The 20,840-nt window shown below is 38.2% G+C and overlaps 1 protein-coding gene across 19 annotated transcripts in view; it reads left to right on the top strand.

Moving 5' to 3' along the window:
* The first annotated feature begins 598 nt into the window (after positions 1-598).
* Pum1 (pumilio RNA binding family member 1) overlaps positions 599-20,840 on the top strand; it is a 122,310-nt gene continuing 102,068 nt past the window's right edge. For 18 of the 19 annotated variants that reach the window (XM_071617581.1, XM_071617580.1, XM_071617579.1 and 15 more), the window contains exons 1-2: positions 600-716; positions 5,096-5,469. In XM_071617581.1, the coding sequence (XP_071473682.1) occupies positions 5,107-5,469 (363 nt within the window). In that variant the 5' untranslated portion in view covers positions 600-716; positions 5,096-5,106. Of the gene's footprint in view, positions 717-5,095; positions 5,470-20,840 lie in introns of all 19 variants that reach the window. The other variant, XM_071617576.1, reaches the window with a different exon arrangement.

Raw genomic sequence — 20,840 nt, 5'->3', positions numbered from 1 at the left:
CATTTTGCCCTGGGATCTTGCAAATTGTGCTGTGTGGCCTTGCTTAGTCCCCGTACTGTGCTAAGTATTTTGCATATGCTATTCCCCTAATCCCTCAGTTAGGGAGGTGTTACTATTTACCTCTTTATTTCACAAATGGGGAAATGGAGGCAGGAAGGTTAAATAACGCCTCAGGCTAGCGATGTTAAGTTAGGTATTTGTCCTGCCCACGTCTAAGGCCAGAGCCCTGCGGGCGCCGCCAAGCTGGAATAACCTGCGGGCGGGCTCCCTGGGCAGAGAACCGCGCGCAGGACTTCGCGGGCCTCCCGCGCCGCCAGCCTGCCCAGCTCCGGCCGAGCTCAGCCCCGCGCCCGCGCGCACCGTGCGCGCTCAGGTGCCGGCCAGGGGCACCCCGCCTTCTGCCCTCGGCGGCGCGCGCTCGCCCAGCGGGCGGGCACTCGCGCGCGCAGGGGTTGTGTTGCTTGCAAGTTTCCCAAGTTCACACAGGCCCCGGGTTGGCATGGCAACCAGGCAACCTGTTCCAGAGCCGCTCTGCCTTCTCGGCACACGCCGCTGCCACCGCCGGAGCCGGGGCCAGAGCCTATCCCATGATGCACCGCGCCAGCCCAGTCCCCAGTGGGCCGCCATGTTGTCGGAGTGAAAGGTAAGGGGGAGCGAGAGCGCCGGAGAGAGAAGATCGGGGGGCTGAAATCCATCTTCATCCTACCGCTCCGCCCGTGAGTATCCGCACCCCGCGGGTCCCAAACGCTACTCCGCACCCCTAGCGAGCAGATTATCCCTTCGTATTGGTGTTTGAGAGCGTTTGGTGGGGTGAGAAGGGCTTTGGAAAAGCCGCCGGGGCCCTGGCTGAGGCTCCTCACTCGCTGTTCTTCGTACATGTTTTGGAGTCAGCAGCAAGGCCCCTATTGTTATCACAGGAGGGAGGGGGTGGGGAGCGGGGTCGAAGCGAGGAGAAGGCCGGGGGTTTAGGCCCGGGCCCGGAGCCCAGAGGCGTCTCTGTGTTTGTGCTCGGCCTTGTTGGGAGTCTCCGGAGATGGATGTTGCCGTTCGGGTTGCTTTTTTGACGGGTTTGCGAAGCCCGGATTCCTCTGTGTGGCCATGGAGTGTAATTCTGTGCCACCCCGGGATTCTTCGACTTCCTAAGCTTCCGTGGCAGCGCCGATGGAGGGGGAACAATAAAGCACAGGAGAAGCAGCCGTGGCCCGGGTCCACGGGCGAGACCCGCCGTGGGGGAACTTTGCAAGCTTTAAATGTGGAGAAGTGGCGATCAGGAAGTTTCAGATCGCTTTTGAGGCTCCTGGGTGCTTTGTGGCCTTTTGTTTCCGTGAGAGCTGGTGTTTGGGGTAGGTTCCTCCTCTCGGAGGAGCCTGTCTGTACTGGTGTGTCTCTTAACTCCGAGGGGCTCTGCTCTTGGGAGCCGGAAAACCATCCACACACACAATAACTGGACACTTGGCGTTCTCACGAACGTGCTTGGTAAACACAGTTCATTTATTTTACTTGCCAGTACCACTCCCACGTCAAGTGAGGAATACGCTCCTCTAACTTTGTTTTCTCCAGTGTCGTCCCCCTCCCCCCCAACCCCAACCCCAAACCCAAACCAAAGAACCCACACACAAATTACCAGAGAAGGCTTTGTCCTCATCATAACTTTAATCCTCACCCCTTCATTGTTCAATTTAGAAAACACTGTTCTAGTTATTGATCATTTTGCTCAAGTCCTGTTATTAAGACTAAGGCTTTATGAGGCTTTTTTTTAAAAAAAATTTTGTTTTGAAGGGGGTATTCTGTTTTAAAAGTCAGTTCTCAGATAATAGGTTTGTAGCTTTAGCTTTTTGTTCGTATTTTGAATACGCTCAAAATCACCAAGACAAGCCTCCCTCAAGGTATGTGGCTTCCGATGTAGTTTTTAGTAAACAAAACAAACATTTTGATCCCTTGCCAATTTTAACTTTGAAACACTCTGGTGGCTGTTGATTCTTTATCTGGGTCTTTGGGAAATAATAGATTATGAACTTTCGAGTTAGTATTTTTGCCTTCACCACACTTGAATTCATTTTGTCGAAGGCCACCGACTTCTTGAAGTTGGAATTTGTTTAGTTTGGATTTGAGATGAATTGCTTTAAAATAAATTTATGACCACAGAATGTTTGTTCAGCATGGTAAAAATAAACACCTTTTAAACCACTAGCCATTTTAGTAGGAGGAGAAAGATTAAACCATGTTCCTTTATTTGAAGTAAACTCTATTAATGATAATCAAAACAAAACAAGAAAAAAAATCCACACCTTGATGTAAACAGGAAACTATGGAAGAGTAGCTAGAATTGACACCTAATTCTAGTTGCTTAAAATACTTATTTTCATGGGTCATTTGTAAAAAATTACATTTGAAATCTGTTTAAACATAACTTTTTAGTGAACTTTGAGAGTTCCCTAAAAGGTATTAACAATTTTGTTTACTAACATTTAGGTGACTGTTTCTTAATTTTTGTGCTGTAGTGACAGGGTATTACAAAATTACCCAAGACATACATTAATTACTTAAGTATTTTCTCACTTTCAAATTGTCCCTTCTGCCAGGTTTTCTCTCCTTTGAGAAACTACCTTGCCTCATTAGGTAAAGCAGGAAGTTGCAGGCCCTACAGATAGCTTTACAAAAGCCAATTGTTTTGTTTGAACATTTTTATAGAAACCAGCCTCTCCCATCCCTTTTTGGAATGAGGTTGTTTTCAGTGTGCTTCCATGATAAATTCTTTTTTCATATGGAAATTCATTTTAGATAACTATTTTGACAGGTCTTTTATATCAGAAAAGATTACATTTACTATTTTAGGAATTCTCTAGAGCTTGGAGCTGCATTGCCTTAACTGGTGGTAACTAATGTGTGGGCTCTTCAGCATGGTGACTTTAAACTTATCTGTAACTTTTGTATATTTTAATAATAATAATTAAAAAAACCCCAAAACTATTGCATAGATTTTGGACTTGTGAGAGATACTATTGCATAGAGAAAGCATATTTTCTGTTTTCTAGATGAAGAAACAGGCTCAGAGATATTGTTCAGTGGCAAAACTTGGTTTTGGGGCTTCTGGTATATTTTAAAACAAAGATAGATTGAGATTCCCTGGTGGAAGAAAATGGGACTATCCACTATTGGAAACAAGGTAATGAGTCCTTTTGAAAATTGAGTTGGGAAGGCATTAGGCTGTTTTGTACTTTGCAAAAGCTGATGGTGAAACAGGCATGGTTTACTTATTTTGCTGCTTGAGCGAGGACAAGATTTTATTCATGAAGAGAGAAACTGAGAAGTTTAGAAGACTAAACTACACCAGTACTTCAGGAAGCCTCTGATGGATTGGAGTTGTTAACCTAGGCTAGGCATTTCCAAATTAGGCTTTGAAGAGATCACAAATTCTATTGTGTCTTCTTACTTCTGACTTCCAAACACAAGTTAGTTGTGAGAAGTGAATGCTACTTTGTCAGGAGGCTTAATTATTCAGGAGAGATAGGTTTTTCATAAATCCGGTTTTGAAATAAGAGTGATAAGACATGGAGCACTGGACTATTGAAATTAGGCTCTCTGAGGTTGTGAACAGATGTTTGTTAATTGGTAACTGATTTATTTACTTTGTATATACAAATGTAACTTTTTTGATTTTTAGAACTTAAATTGTAATATTTAATAGTAACATTTTCAGGCTTCTTTCAGAGGAGTAGAGGAGACTGGTGAGAGATACTGTTGCAAGGGGTGCAGATAGAAACAACTAAGTTTGGGTACAGAATAGATTGAGAGCCTTCTCTGCTACTCACTTGATAAATGACCTTGGGCATATCATAATTTTGTGCCTTAATGTTTTCATCTGGGAAATAGGAATGAAAATCCTTACCTTTCAAAGTTTCTGTGATGAGATAATGTCTGCATTATATTTGCCACAGTATTACTGTGGTGAGATTTCTGGTTTTACAGTGAGGCTTTCTACTCTAGTAAAGTGAATTTGGTTTTTCTCATTCTGTTTCTAGGTGTCAAAGCACTAATGGAATAATTATAAGATTACATTTAAATTGTACTTTATTGGTTAAAGTCTTGAATTTCCCCCCTCATCAGTAGCAGCTGAGGAGAGGGTTTAGGCTAAGAATATTCTGTTGTTGTTCTTGGTCAGAATGTCTAATTGTTTCTTCAAGGAGTATCCTGTGGAATATGTTGGGCATTTTAAAGGGTCTTTTCAAATTAGACAATCTTCAGCTATTGATTATTTCGTAGTTTGTTTATTGGTATATCCAGCAGTAAAGTTGTTCTAAAAAGCTCTTGTTGATTTAGGGGCTGGGGTTGTGGCTCTTTGGTGTGTGAGGTGCTGGGTTTAATTGTCAGTACTGCCTATACATAAATGAAATAAAGGATAAAGGTCCATTGACCAAAAAAAAAAAAAAAAAAAAAAAAAAAGCTCTTGTTGATTTAAAAACTATGTACCACAGTTGGCTTAAGGAGCAAGTAAGCTCAGTACAGAAGCCACCAATTGAAGTCTGAGTCTGTTTACTTTTTTTTTTGTTACTAGGGATTAAACCAAGAAGTGCTTAACCACTGAGCCACATTCCCAGTCCTTTTTTATATTTTATTTAGAGATAGGGTTTCACTGAGTTGCTGAGTACCTCGATAATCTGCTAAAGTTGCTGGGATTACAGGCATGCCCACCGTGCCCAGCTCTTTTTTTATTTTTATTTTTAAATTTAGGGATAGGAATGGAAACCAGGGTCTCACATGTTAAAAAAGTGTTCTAATACTGAGCTACATCCCAGCCCCTATATTGCTACCTTTTGAAAAGGCTTCCCAGAAGTTGTGGTATTGAGTCCTGATTTCAATATCTTGTCAGAACCATGACCATCAATTACCTTTATTTACATTAGCAGAGATTCAACAACTTAAAAATGAAGATTTTAGTTTAGGAATTTGTGTGTATAATATAAAATTGGCAGCTTGGTAGAAACTGGTTAATGTTGATTGTATAGCAGAAGATGTGGAGTTCATATTTTTATTAGTGTCTATCAAGTTGTTTCAAAATGCAAATATTAAACGTATATAACCTATCTGTCCTTAGGTGTTGGTGGAATGAGCGTTGCATGTGTCTTGAAGAGAAAAGCAGTGCTTTGGCAGGACTCTTTCAGCCCCCACCTGAAACATCACCCTCAAGAACCAGCTAATCCCAACATGCCTGTTGTTTTGACATCTGGAACAGGGTCCCAAGCGCAGCCACAACCAGCTGCAAATCAGGCTCTTGCAGCTGGGACACACTCCAGCCCTGTCCCAGGATCCATAGGAGTTGCAGGCCGTTCACAGGACGACGCTATGGTGGACTACTTCTTTCAGAGGCAGCATGGTGAGCAGCTTGGGGGAGGAGGAAGTGGTGGAGGCGGCTATAATAATAGCAAACATCGATGGCCTACTGGGGATAACATTCATGCAGAACATCAGGTAAAAAAAAAGTTCACTATTTAAGCTTTCCAACTCTTTTATAATCACTATCCACTTACAATAACTGCTTTCAATGAATGTCTTTAAAAGCTTAAATTTCTAATTTAGTTTGTTCTAAACAAAAGAGTCACTTGTTTTAAAGAATGATCATTGTCATATTGTCACTGGGTAATTTTCCCTTTGGGTACTAAATTGTAAATAACTAAATCATTTAAAATGGAATGAATTTAAATTAATTAATTAATTTAATTAAATGGAATGAATGACTGTTTTAATGTACATAAAATATTTTTAGGAATACCTTGTTAGTAAAGAATACCTTCCCCACCGATCAGATAATTTCAAGAACTGTTTAGGCTGTTTTTAGGACAAATATATTTTATAAATTTTTTTTTGTTGGGTTTGGGTGACTTATTTTCAAGGTGTTATAATTGAAAGTAGTTGGAAGTTGATAACAGCATCAGCCGCTCAAGTGCAATTGTTGAAATGGAACTGATTGGGATTCCACCTCTTGGGTCCCCTTCTTCCTCCGGGAGAAGTCTTTTCTGCTGTCCTTTAATAAACTTCTAATTTCTACTCTGAAAAAAAAAAAAGAAATGGAACTGATTGTTTTGTATCAGGAGGGATTGGTTGTGGTGTTTAGGTTTTTATTTATTTATTTTATTTTTTTAATTGATTTTATTTTTTTTAAATATACAACAGTAGAATGCATTACAATTCTTATTACACATATAAAGCACAATTTTTCGTATCTATATAAAGTATGTTCACGTCAATTTATGCCATTATACATGTACTTTTCTTTTGCATTACAATTATTACTATTTTAAAAATATTTATTCTTAAGTTTTAGGTGGCTACCACATCTTTATATTACATTTATGTGGTGCTGAGATTGGAACCCAGTGCCCCATGCATGCTAGTCGAGCATTCTACCACCAAGCCACAACCCCAGGCTCCCTGCATTACAATTCTTAAAACATATATATACCACAACTTTTCATATCTCTATATAAGGTGTGTTGACACCCAATTCAAGTCTTCATACATGTACTTTGTATAATGATGACCATCACATTCCACCATCCTTGCTAATCCCCTTCCCCCTAGGTTTTTATTTATTTTAATTTTAATTTTTTGGTATTGGGGATTGAATCAATGGCCCTTACCACTGAGCTATATCCCCAGCCCTTTTTTATTTTCTAATTGCTAAGTTGCTAAGGGCCTCGTTAAGTGATCCTCTTGCCTCAACCTCTGGAGTTGGTGGGATTTCAGGTGTGTGCCACCACACCTGGTTGCTTTTAGGTTATAACCATGTTTATTCTGTTGCTCTAAGAAATTGTTGGATTTTGGTTAATTAAAAATTTATTAGTGCATTGTAATTCTCTGTAACAGTGGGACTCTCTGTTACTTACTCATATGTGCACACAACATACTTTGTTCAGTTTTATTCCTCTGTACTTCCCTGATTTTGCTTAATTTGAAAAGTTTTAATCTTAATAACTTAAAACCAAAGCTGGAATCAGACTGTATTTTACAAACAGGAGAGTTTTGCCTGACCAGCAGATGAGACTTTGAATCAGACTATTTTTGGGAATTGGGTGTAGATTAAACTTGCAAAGGTTCATTTTATATAACCAGTCTGAGTTCCGATTAGCAGAAAGAATTGACTTTTTCTTTTTTTATAATAATTTTTTTAGGCTTAAGCCTGCTTTAAAAAAAAAAAACATTTATTTTTTAGTTTTAGGTGGACACAATATCTTTATTTTATACATTTATGTGGTGCTGAGGATCGAACCCAGTGCCTCGTGCCTGCTAGGCAAGCACTCTACCACTGAGCCACAAACCCGGCCCCAAGAATTGACATCTTTCACTAGACCTCTCATGCTTTCTGTTTTGCCTCAAAAACACATTTGCAAATCTGAATTCTCAGTTATGCTTCCCTTAATCCCTCAAAAAAAGTAGTGTACTATGGTGGAAACAGTCAGAATTTATCCTCTTACTCAACACAATGATCATAGGTCTCTATTTTACTGACAAAATCCTCAGTGTCAGTGCTGCTTCATAAGCATGTGTAGGTGAGGATACTAAGAAGTATAATGTATAGGGAGCTTCCTGTGCATCTAGGACACTTTTTCTTTCTTTTTTTTTTTTTTGGTACTGGGAATTAAATCCAGTTGTGCTCTATCACTGAGCTACATCCCCAGCCCTATGATAGAGCTTTCAAATAAATGTATTGAATGCATGAGTTGCTAACTCTTTAGCTTTTAAGTAAGGTTGGGGGAAAAGGATATGGTTGCAGAGATAAAGGCCATGAATGCCAGGCTTAGATTTATTTTGGGATGCAACAGAGTTTTTTGGGTTTGGAATGGCTTTTATTCATTTGAAGTTTGGGAAGGTTTAATTGGTAATGAGATTGGAGTGGGTAATGGCTGAGACTAATTGGATAACCTGTTTAACAGAACTGATGTAAGCAGTGTAAAAGAAGGTATGAGGGATTGGGGTGTAGCTCAGTAGTAGAACATTTGCCTAATGTTTGAGGTCCTGGGTTTGATCCCTGGCACCGTATGAATAGTATGGAACAGAGACATGCAGACTTTGTTGACTCAAGTAGAAATCTTAGGTTCCCTAAGAAAATGAAATAATAGGGGCAAAGTACAAAGGGGATCTGATTTGGGAACAAGGGGATTAAATTTTGTATACATGTTGAATTTGAGGTAGAGGCAGAATATTCCAGGGTTGGGGTGGGTATTATATTGTAGGCAGCTGTAGAGAAATATAGAGAAAACTCAAGGTAGGTGTTTGGTTTGGGTGGCACCTGTGTAATGGGCAAAGGCAGAAAACCTGTTATTTCTACCTTAGTTGGCTAAACAGTGTTTAAAAATTACAAACATTAGTGTTTAAAATCTGTATTATATATCTATAAAATCTTACGTTGGGTTTCCTAATGGTAGACTGTCGAATGAAGCTGAAAGGCAAATCAAAGTGCTCAGCTTATTCTTTACTAAGTGGGCAAATCAAACTCTTGGTCAATCCTTGGCAGAGCTCTAAGATCTAAAATTTGGTTGTGTTGTGCAAGTCAACAAGTGTTTTTTGTTTTTGTTTTTGTTTTGTTTTGTTTTTTTAAATTTTTGCAGCATTGAACCCAGGATTGAACCCAGGGCCTTGCACATGCTAAGGCAGGCCGTGCTCTACCACTGAGCTACACCCCCAGTCAAGTATTCATTGAAGGCTTACTCTGGCCTGTCTTAGGCTGAGCCCAATCATAAGGAATCACATCTTGACTTATGGAGCAGTTTTATCCAGGTCAGTTAGCAAACTTGAGTTAATAATATTAAATGGCAAAACCTGTTCCCTTCCCAGGGGGCCTAAACTGGAGACCCCCACTTGGAATTGGTATTTACCACTACCACACAATTCTGTTAGACTGGACACATGAGATAATGAACAACATTAGAGAACTCTGGGTAGTTGCTGTGGTATGTTTGTTTTGGGCTACCCATAGATTACATTTACAGTCATTGTACTACCTTGTAATTTATGGTTTTGGTGTTTAACTCACCTCCTGGACTGACCTATTCTAGGGCAGAGGCTGTTGTGTTTTCATGTACCTTTTCCGGGAGGTATTCTGAAATTTTATGTTGACAAAATGAAGGAAGACCAGAAAGTTTTCAGTTTTGTCCTCAGGTGAAATAGAGGATCTTATAGATCTTATAGCTGTTCTGCTGGGAAACATGGCAAGAGGTAGAGGTCACTTGGTCAGGGTACCAAGGTGGTGAGTGCAGTACAATTGAATAACAAAGGTGCATATCTGTAGGTGGAGAATTTCTACTCTTATTAGCCACTGTTACTGATAAGAGGGTTAAGAGGCCTTTGGATCTGTCTGCTAGGTCTTAATGGAGAAGCGGTGTTTGAAAACTACTGATAATAGCATTTAGTGAGAACTTATGTTGTAGACACTGGACTATATACTTCCTATATTTAATCTTTACAACAATCCCATGAGGGCAGTAATATCCTTTTTTAGAGAGATGAGGAACTGAAGCCTAGTTATGAGAGAGAAGCTGTCAGTCCCCGCGGTGCTGCCCGCCACCCGCGCGCTTTCTGGAGATTAAACCCAGGGTCACTGTACCACTGAATTTATATAAATGGTCCATTTATTGTGAGACAGGGTCTTACTAAGTTGCCGAGGCTGGCCTTGAACTTGTGATTCGTCTGCCTTAGTCTGCCTTAGCTGGATTATAGGCATGCCCTTAAACCTGTTTTTTTTTTTTTTTAATATTTTTTTAATTGTCAGTGTACCTATATTTTATTTATATGTGGTGCTGAGAATTGAACCTAGTGCCTCACACATGCTAGGCAATGCTCTACCACTGAACTACAACCCAGCCCTAGAACCTAATTTTGAAATAAGTCTTTTTGGTTTTTTATGCAAATGCTCTAGATAGACTTCTGCCTTAAGATAGGACAGAACTATTGCAAAAGAATAGCGCTTTGTGAAGTAAAAGAATTATTTTGAGACAGTTTTGCTGGCCAAATTTGATATATAAACATGATAGTAAGGAGATAAATACAAGTAATGTTGATTTTTTTTTTTTTTTTTTTTTTTTTTTTTTAAATTACTGGAGACTTTTTTCCTATCACAAGAGCATTGATGTGCTAGGGTCTATTTTTTTCCTGCTCTGTTTTTGTAAGTGTTCGAAGTGGCAATGTGGGAAGTTTATCTCTGTAGAGAGAAAATGACTCAATATAAAGTGATCTATTGCCAGCATATTCTACTGGGCTATTATTCCTCTCTGGTGGTACCTGTTTTCTGAGCCTTTTTTTATTTTTAAAAATGGCATTTTGGGGAGCTGGGGTTGTGGCTCAATGGTAGAGCACTTGCCTGGCATGTGTGAGGCACTGGGTTCCATTCTCAGCACCACATAAAAAAATAAATAAACAAAATAAAGATATTGAGTCCATCTACAACTAAAATATTTTAAAAAATGGCCTTTTGACACAATGGAATGAGGTTTAAGATAATATTGGCAGAGTGCTTCCACCAGTGAACTGGGGAAGGGAAGAATATCACTGGCTGTGATGCCAGCCAGCAGTGTTAGAGGGAAGTGAATGATTTGTTGTGCCATGTACTTTATTTCTCTCATAATTACTGCTATTTATGAGCAGTCACTTTCACAATTTTATTTATTTTCACTTTTTTTGCAATACTGGGGATCAAACCCAGGACTGTGCATAATCTAGGCAAGGGCCATACCACCAAGTTTACTGAACTATGTCTTAACATTTTTTTTTTTTTTTTTTGGTACTAGGCATTGAACCCAGAGGTGCTGTACCACTGAGCAACATTCTCAACCCTTTTTAGTTTTTTAGTTTGACCAGGTCTTATTAAGTTGAGGGGCTTACCAAGTTGCTGAAGCTGGCCTTGAACTCACAGTCCTCCTGCTTTAGCCTCCCAAATCACTGGGATTATAGTGATTACTTTTTGAAATTAGGATTTTTCTGCCTGTGGTAGCAAATTCTCTTATTAGCTGGTTGTCCCTCTTTGATACTTTATTTTTAAAGATTACTTATTCATTTATTGATACTGGGGATTCAACCCAGGGGTGCTTTATCACTGAGCTACACTGTCAGTCCTTTTATAAATTAAAAAAAAAATTTTGAGACAGGGTCTTGCTAAGTTGCTGAGAGTCTTACTAAGCTGTTGAAGTTAGTCTCAAAATTGTGATCCTTCTGCCTCAGCCTCTTGAGTCATTGGAATTAGAAGTATGTACCACCACACCCAGCTAGCATGAGACCTTTTAAATAAAAGTTTGAGAATTTAAGAGCTTAAGAGTATGTGTTGAGATGATATAATGTATGTTAAAAGTCTGGGTTTCTAACCCAGGGCTTTGTGTATGCTAGGCAAGTTTTTTACTGCTGAACTGCATTACTTATCCTTTCCTCAACCCCCTGTATTTTGAGATAGAGTCTAAGTTGCCCAAACGGGTCTTGAACTTTTGATCCTCCTGCCTTAGCCTCCCAGTTAGCTGGGATTACAGGTGTGAGCCATCTCTCTTGGATTTTTTTCTACTTTAAGAATATAAATAAGTTACATGTAATGTGGTTTAATAAATAAGATGATCATATTTGATACTGTAAGGAACTTCAAAGACCTAATTTTTGTGCTAAAATGAGATTGTTGGAGGGGGAAGTAAGGGAAGGTGAATTTATTTCTGGGAGGTGGGCTGTAAAATTATAGTAAACCAGACAATAGATATGGATCAAAATACTTGAAAACACCTTCCCGTTTAAATGGGTTGTGTATCTTAAAAATTGTTTATTTAACAGTAATTTTTACAAGTTGATTTATTTTTTGAACAGCATTGAAAGTTTCATCATGTAAAACTGAAGGTCAAGTCTTTGACTTGTTGTGAATGTTTTATTCTCATGTTGTGAAATCTGTTTTCTCTGTAAACTGCTGAGAGATAAAGTAGACTGATGAAATAGGGAAAAAATTTGAAGGTCCATTGGTTGAACTTTGGCCTCTGTATTGGATTATAAGGGGCAGAGGTAGATGGATGATCTGCTCTGGGGGAAAGGACAGTTCCACAGAGCTTACTCACTTTTGCTTGTAGTCGTTGGCACTGGGATTTATCAGTATACACCAAAGATTGAAAGCCTATAGGAGATAAACGTGGTGTGCCGACACAGATCTTTGGTGTGTCTGTCATTCTTACTCTCCAGTACTGGGAGTTAATCCTTTTACCTTGTAATTACTAGGAAGTACTGTGTTAAACTGGGAGGGAACCCAAGTATTCTTGAAACTTTGGGGAGTCCTGTCATTTCTTGGACTCCGTTTTTTTGTTTCTGCTGATGTACTACTGTCTAGCTATGAATCTCCTGTTTTGGGGGGTAGTTTTCTCAGGGGCCTCTATATTTGGTGTAGAAGCATTTAGTTAATTTAAGTAAATAATCCATCTTTCATATTTTGTTGTCTCTTGTACCTCTTCTCTTAAAGGCCTTTTCCATTATATTCTGAGTTCACAAGGCTTAGTATGTACTTGGGCAAAAGAACCATCAGCAGCTCTTCTTTGACTATAACTGGGAATTATCTTGGTCCAATGTTTCAGCTATGGATATAGCTCAAGTAACAACGCACATAGGCTGAACCAAAAAAGAGTTCAGTTTTCTAATGCTGTATTGAACTTGAACTCTGTGATGGCAGTTTGTGTGTTGTTTTAGAAGGTTTTTGATGTGGAATTAGAGAAAAAAAATTATGTGATAGGTGGTAGTGAGATGTCACAGTGGGAAAAGAGGATATCTGTTAGGAAAATCTAGTGGGGTAAGTTAAGAACAGGAGGTTATAGAATTTGCTGAATTTGTTGTGGCTAAAGAAAAGAGGGGAATGGAAAGAGTGATGAGATTCTTAGTAAAAGAAAAAATATAGCAGTTAGGAAAAGCCTTTTTTTTTTTTTTCATTTCTCCTTTTTAAATTTTTGGTAGTGCTGGGTTTGAAACCAAGGCCTTGTGCATTCTAGACATATACACTTCCAGCCTTAGGTTTTCAATTTCAGTTAGGAATGTGCTTGAAGTGCCTTGTAAATTACCGAGTGATTGGATGTTTTTACTTTTCATTACTTTATTCAGTAATTTGAGGAGAGGAACATGTCTTTTGTGCATGGGTCTCCCTTTTTCTCAGGCAAGGGTACTTGGGGAATACTTTCTACAGGCTAAGCCTGAGGACAGAATTATGCTTCTGGGTGTTGTGGAAAGATTCTATCTAGCTGGTTGTTGTGACACATGTCTGTAATTCTAGCAACTTTGGAGGCTGAGGCAGGAGGATTGCAAGTTCAAAGCCAACCTCAGCAACTTGGGGGAAGCCCTAAGCAACTTAGTGAGACCCTGTCTAAAAATTAAAAATAAAAAGGGCTGGGGGTGTAGCTCAGTGGTAAAGGACCCCTGGGTTCAATTTCTGGTACCAAAAAAACCAAAAACAAAACAAACAAAAAAACAAAACCCCCAAACCTATATATTCACTTTTATAAAATGTCTTTCACACTCAGAGGGAGTAATTATAACACAATGCCAACAAAGTATTGAGTGCTAAGAGTAGAGTAGTGTATATATAAATATATTTTTTCATACTGGGAATTGAACCCGGAGTCTTGTGTGCTAGGCTTTTTATTTTTTATTTTATTTCGGGACAGGGTCTTATTAAATTGCTCAGACTGAACTCAAATTTGTAATCATCCTGCCTTACCCTCTTCAGTGCCTCCCCCCACCTCCCGGTTTCTATATTCTTGTCCCATATTTTCCTTTAGTCACTTTATCTTCTGGATATAGTAAGGAGCCATAATGGGACAGTAGCTTCAGTTCAGGTTTAGCTGTGGGTTGCCCTGACACTTGATTCCCTGGTGGAAAGGTTGTGAGAAGTGGTGCAGAGATTATCAGTAAGTTGTGTGAGTTTAGGTCAATGGACTTATCTATTTATTTTTACAACCTTGGGGATGGAACTAAAGGTTGCATACATGCTAGGCCAATCTTGCTCAACCAATGGGCTATAGTCCCTGCCCAGGTAAGTTGAATACTTGGAAATTTGGTTGAGGAACTTGGCTTGAAGGGTGTATATGGCATTAGTGGTAAAACTTGAAGTTGGAGGGTTATTGAACTTTCTTCAGAGGAATGTTATTCATATTTTTGTGTAACACATTTTAAGAAATTGATTGAGATGGGGGTCTTTCTATGTTCAGGCCTGGCATGAATTACAGGCTTGCACTACTGCACTCGGATTAAGGTTTTTTTTTTTTTTTTTTAATGCTCTATTAATGGTTTCACAAGATTTATCTGACGTGGATTTGTCTATGAATTGACTTTAGTAAGTGCTTTTACAATAGTTTAAGTACTTATTTTTTTATTTTATTTTTTGTGGTGCTGAGGATCGAACTCATGGCCTTACCAGTACTAGGCAAGTACTGTACCACTGAGCTATCCACTGCCAACTCTGAGGTATTTTTCTTGTGTTTTTACAAGTTTCATTAGGAAGGTTGTTTTAGGTTTGTGGAAATAGGTGGCTCTAAAGATTTTTTTAAATAACAGCCTTATTGATACATAATTTACTCATTTGAAGTGTACAATTCAGTGGTCTTCATTATATTCACACAGTTGTAACCATCATCACAAGTTTAGAACATTTTCCTTACCTCCCAGATCTTTTACCCAGTAGCAGTTACTCCCCTACCCTAGGCAACCACTAGTCTACTTCTATCTCTATGGATTTGCTTGTTTTGGACATTTCATGTAAATAATCATGCAATATATGACCTTTTGTGACTGCTTTCCTCCACTTAGAGATTAATGTTAAGTGGTTGGGGATACAGCTTAACTACAGAGCGCTTGCCTAGGATGTGAAAAACCCTAGGTTCAATTCCCAACACAGCACACCATAAGCACTCAGTTCCTCCATGTGTTATATCATTGTTTCTATATAATGTTCCATTGTATATATCTGCTGTATTTTTTTTATAAGTTGGTAGACTTTAGGGTAATTTCTACTTTTTGGTTATTTTGGATGATGCTACTGTGAACTTTAATGTACAGATGTTTGTGAGGACATGTGTTTTCATGGTTACCTAAAGATTTTATTTTTTTTTTAAAATTTATTTTGTGATTCTGGGAATTGAAGCCAGGCTTTGCTTGCATGCTACCATTGAACTGCAACCCCCGGCTCAAGGTTGTTAGAGTGCATAAATCTCTAATATACAAAAATAACAAATATCACTGCTGTCAGTGCCCTTTAGAATTTGGAAGGAGTAGGAGCTGTGGCTGTGGCTCAAAGGTAGAGCACTTGTCTTGCATGTATGGGGCCCTGGGTTTGATCCTCAGCACCACAAAAATAAAAATAAAAAGGTATGTGTCCACCTACAACTAAAAAGATATATTTAAAAAAAGAAGTTGGAAGGATTAGTTTATCTGCAACTTTTTTTTTCTTTGAAGAAAATATTTACAGCCTGACAATATAAATAATATAAATAAACTTGTTTACAACTTTGGGAAGTGGCCTGCTTCAACAGGATTTTCAAGGTGTGCAAACTCTTTAGATGCCATAGATATACTATAGTCAACTGATTGCTAAGACAGTTTTTCTCTATTAAGGAAAGTTCCCTGCGGGTTTTAACAAGGGGACAATTTTGTTAAATTATTCTAGTTTCTATATGTATCATATATCATACCTGCTGTTAATTAAATATTCTTTAAATTGTTAAGAGTTTATCGATTCAAATTCAAATCCCTCTCTCTCCCTGTAATCTCAAATTCGGGAGAGATTGTTGTGGGTCAGAAGCCTTGTAAAATGCAAAACAATGAAATAAATATAAATTTATTTTTGCTCTGAAGAAACTTAGCTTCGTGGAGGGAAGAGGGATTTATAAGGAAAATTGTTTCAAAATGAGAATTGCAGTGAATCTGTAGTGAGAATGGATATGGATGTGGGGATCCAAAAAAATCATATGAAGGTTATTGTATACCAGATGAAATTCTTTAATTTGTGGATTTATTTTCTAGAAAATAGGCTTTAGGTTTTTTATTTGGAGTGATGTATATGGGTTAACAACTGGGTGGAATTACCACAAAATATTGTTATATCCGTGTAACAAAATATTTTGTGGGGAAATTACATGCAATTTTGTTTTTTTTGTTGTTTGTTTTGTATTTTCCAAACTTCAGTTGACTAAAAAAGAAAAAAGTCAAATCATACTGTCTTAATATGAAGAGCTTGGTTTATTCGTTTAAATGAAAGAGGATGGTTCATAAATTTCCAGTGGGAGGTATTTTAGTGTTAAAATAGACCTTGGAAATCATTTAACTATTGTTCCAATGCAGTGATCTCTTAATTATTTGTATTTTAATTTTAAAAAATCTTAGTAATGTAAAAATGTTAGTAATGTGTTTAGCATAGGTTGCTGGAGTGTATCCAATGAGATCTACAGGTAATTTTGTTGTTATTACTGTGTGCTTCCTTTTTATATCTAGATATAATAACCACATATATTTACAAGCTTTGCTGGAATTGTTTTAATCTTTTTATATGATTTGAACTACAAATAATTTTTTTTTTTTTTTGAAGAAGATAGTTTTGGGAATTGAAACCTAGGACCTCATATGTGCTATGCAAGTGCTTTATATCCTTGAGCTATACTCTCAGTTCCTCCATGTAGGTTTTAACCATTCGTTTTTTTTATGAATGAGAAAAATGAGGCATGTTGTAAGAGCTCAGATGAGATGTTGAAGGTGATTAGCTCATACTCCAGATAATTCTTTGGAGACCTACTATTCTTCATTTAGGTGTAGTTAACTTTTTTATAAAACACAAATACACCTTACAAACATCACATTTTAAAGTCTTACTTGGTTCTCATGAATTTTTCATCTAGGGACAATAATAAAAGCTTAGTCATGTATAACTAATAAGAGTAAATAAAAAATGTTTTTAAAAAAGCTTAGTTTATATGTCTAATTAGAGGCCTAATATTTGGTACATAATAGGTATTCGTGAATGGCATAATGCTGTTCATAACTGAATTCATTAGTTTTCTTCATTTCTGTATTCTATTTCTGAGGATGGCATCTTTATAATTATCCATGTTATTGGGGATTGAACCAGGGGGTGCTCTACCATTGAGTTATATCCCCAGCCCTTTTTATTTTGAGATAGGTTCTCTCTAATTTGCCCATGCTGATCTCAAACTTGTGATCCTCCTTCCTCAACCTCCAAAGAAGTTGGGATTATAGGAATGTGCCCTCACATTTAGCTGGCACCTCTATTAGAGGCTGTTTTCTGGTACCTGGGATTGAACCCAGAGGGGCTTAACTACTGAACAACATTGCCAGCCCCTTTTTATATTTTATAGAGACAGGGCCTCACTATGTTGCTGAGGCTAGTTTTGAACTTGTGATCCTCCTGCCTCAGACTCCTGAGCTGCTGGCCTATTAGAGGCTTAAAAAGAGCTATTCCCACTTCCTGCACCCACCTGCAGCAGTTCCAAAGTTATATCCTGTCCCTGTTGCCTTATTTGAATGGCCTATATTTCTTACCTGGACACTTAACAGTAGTCTGTTTTTCTGCATCTCCTCTTTTCTTTGTGCTTATGTCTTCCCCTTGCTTAATTTCTTTTTATTTATTTACTTATTCGTGTTTTTATTGCTTTTATTATTATTCCCAAGCTCCCCATCATGGCATAGCAGACCTTTTGTGTTTTGGCCCAGCTTACCTCTCCAGTGTTCTTTACTGGCATTCTGTTTCAGCTCTACTGAAGTATTTGTAGCTTTCTGAATGCACATGCTATTTTTATAGTTCCTGTAGTTTCTCATGGCAGTTGGTTCTATTTTTATTTATGGTGTTTTTTTCTTCTTGGAACTGCTTTCTCTCCTCACTCACCTAGTCATCACCTTATTTTTTAAGCTTGAATTAAAGTATCTTCATTTCTGGTAAACATTGCCCTCTACTCCCCCCTTTTTTTCCTCCCAAGGTTGGGTGCCCTCCTTTGGTGCCTGTGTGGTACTTAGTACACATCTTCTTGAAGTATTTAGCCACTGTATTGTAGTTGAATATTTACCTTTTCACTGCTGGGTGTTAGCAAGCTGTTTCAGTAAATAGATTCTTGGGCTTAAGTCCAGGCCTATTGAATCAAAATCTTCAGTGATGAGCCACAGTTCATGTATTGTTTTTTTAAAGCATTCCCTGGTGGGCTCGGGATGTGGCTCAAGCGGTAGCGCGCTCGCCTGGCATGCGCGCGGCCCGGGTTCGATCCTCAGCACCACATACAAACAAAGATGTTGTGTCCGCCGAAAACTAAAAAAAAAAAATTGATAAATATTAAAAAAAAAAAAAAAAAAGCATTCCCTGGTGATCCTCATGTGCACCTTAGTTAAGAACCTCTGTGATAGTTCCTAAAAACAAAAACAAAAACCTTTTTCCCCCCACTTTTTATTTATGGCACCTGGCAAATAATATGTACTTCATAAATGATGAATGAATACATTTTGCCATTAGGGCGTATTGAAGAGACATTGAGTGGAATGCTTCTTTTGAAGAATATTAAGTTGTCATTTTGAATTGATAGATGTAACAGAATGTAGGGTTTGAATACTGAGAGGGTTTGGATTGAAGAAAAGGAGCCAATGAGCATTCATTGAAGGGTTGTAGTAAAGACTGTTTTAAGGACTTTTGTCAGCTCTGATTTTTTGTTTCTTGTCTTTTCTTTTGATACTGGGGATTGAACCCAAGGTCGCTTAAGCACTTATCCACATCCCCAGGTCTTTTCAGTTTTTTTTTTTTTTAATATTTATTTTTCAGTTGTAGTTTGACACAATACCTTTATGTATTTATTTTTATGTGGTGCTGCGGATTGAACCCATGTAGATTTATGAATCTACATGTAGTTTTAAATCAGCTAGGCAGTCTACCGCTCAGCCTCAGCCCTTATTTTTTTTTTTTTTGAGACAGAGTCTCAAAAGAAAAGTTGCTTAGGCCCTCCTTAAATTGCTGAGGCTGGCTTTGAACTTGTGATCCTCCTGTCTCAGCCCGCTCAGCTGCGCTGGGCTTATAGGTGTGGGCCACTTTGACTGGATCCTTGAGTTTCTAACAGAAAGGCTATAGGGACAAAAGTTTACTTCCTTAGTTGGTAAAACACTGAAACCTTGTCTGTTCCTAGTTATGTCACTTGTCTGGGAACAAGTACCACACTGTTTCAGTATAACACATTTTTGAGGTTAATTTCAGTTCTTAAAAAGGGATTTTTTAAAAGATAGCTAAAGAAAATAGTATTCCTGTTATGTTTGAATGAAAATTGTTATTTCCTCTATATTGTCAATGGTTTTTGACATTTTAAATGCTGCCTCAGGAGAAAATTAATTTCTCCCATTTGAAGCTATTTATTTATTTGTGATACCAGGGATTGAACCCAGGTGTGCTCTATGACTGAGCTACAGCAAGCCTTTTGTATTTTTTGTTTTGAGACAGGGGCCCAGGCTGGCTTCAAACTTGTGATCCTCTTGCCTCAGGCTCTTGAGGTGCTGTGAGGTTTATTTGAAGCATTTAAAAGAGATATTCTTGGGCTGTGGATGTGGCTCAAGCGGTAGCGCGCTCTCTTGGCATGTGTGCGGCCCGGGTTCGATCCTCAGCACCACATACAAATAAAGGTGTGTCCACCGATAACTAGAAAATAAATATTAAAATTCTCTCTCTCTCTCCCTCTCTCTTTAAAAAAAAAAAAATAAAAGAGATATTCTTTGGGTTTAAAATTTCCAGTGGGTCCTTGTATAAAGTACAGTCTGTGAATGTTATAATACAGTTTTTTTCCTTACATATTACAAGTTTTTGTTCTAAAGTGGAATTTTAAGACTGATTTCTTGACATTTAATTCTCATACCATACAATTCACCCATTTAAAGTATACTGGTGTGTTTATTCAGTGCTTTTTATTATAGTCATTGATCAATTTTAGAACATTTTCATCCCAGCAAAAAGAGACCCTGTATCCATTGTTAGCCTTTCTTCACTTCCCCCTAGCCTGGGATAACCACTAATCTACTTTCTGCCTAAAGTGGAATTTTTTTAATAGTACATGATTGTTCTACAACAGTTTTAATAATCTATTTTTCAGAGTTAACTACTTTTCTGTTTGGTTCATTTCCTTCCAGGCTTTTTTGTACTCATATAAACACAAATTTATGAATCTACATGTAGTTTTAAATCAAATGGGATCATTTTCTCCACACTATAAAAATATATGTGTGTGTATGTCTGTGTGTACACGTTGTGCAGTAATCTCTTTCTTTTTAATAAATCAAATGGAATAATTTTCTCCACATTATAAAAATGTGTGTGTGTGTGTGTGTGTGTACACATTGTGCAGTAATCTCTTTCTCTTTAATATATTGTGACCATCCTTTGAAATGAACAGATACATGGCTTTGGCCAATTATTTTTGTTCATGAACTTTAGGTTGTTTTTAGTTTTTGGTCCCCCCTTCCTTTTTTTTTTTTTGGTGTGTGTGCCGTGCAGGGGATCAAACCCATGGCCTGATGCAAGCTGGGCAAGTGGTCTAAACACTTAGCCACACTTCCAACCCTACAGACTGGTTCTGGTTTTTAAAAAATTATTACTATTATTTTTTGTACCAGGGATTGAACCTAGGAGTTGTTGACCACTGAGTCACATTCCCAGTTCTTTTTATTTTTTATTTTGAGAGAGCGTCTCACTGAGTTGCTTAGGACCTTGCTAAATTACTGGGACTAGCCTTGTGATCCTTCTGCCTCCGACTGAGTAGCTGGGGATGTCCCACCTTGCAGGGCTCTGGCCTGGTTTTTGACATTTTAAATTCTGCCTCAGG

Source organism: Marmota flaviventris, chromosome 10 (assembly GCF_047511675.1).
Source record: "Marmota flaviventris isolate mMarFla1 chromosome 10, mMarFla1.hap1, whole genome shotgun sequence".
Classification (NCBI taxonomy): domain Eukaryota; kingdom Metazoa; phylum Chordata; class Mammalia; order Rodentia; family Sciuridae; genus Marmota; species Marmota flaviventris.
Note: the sequence above shows the minus strand (reverse complement) of the source record. Positions and strands in the feature narration are given on the sequence as shown.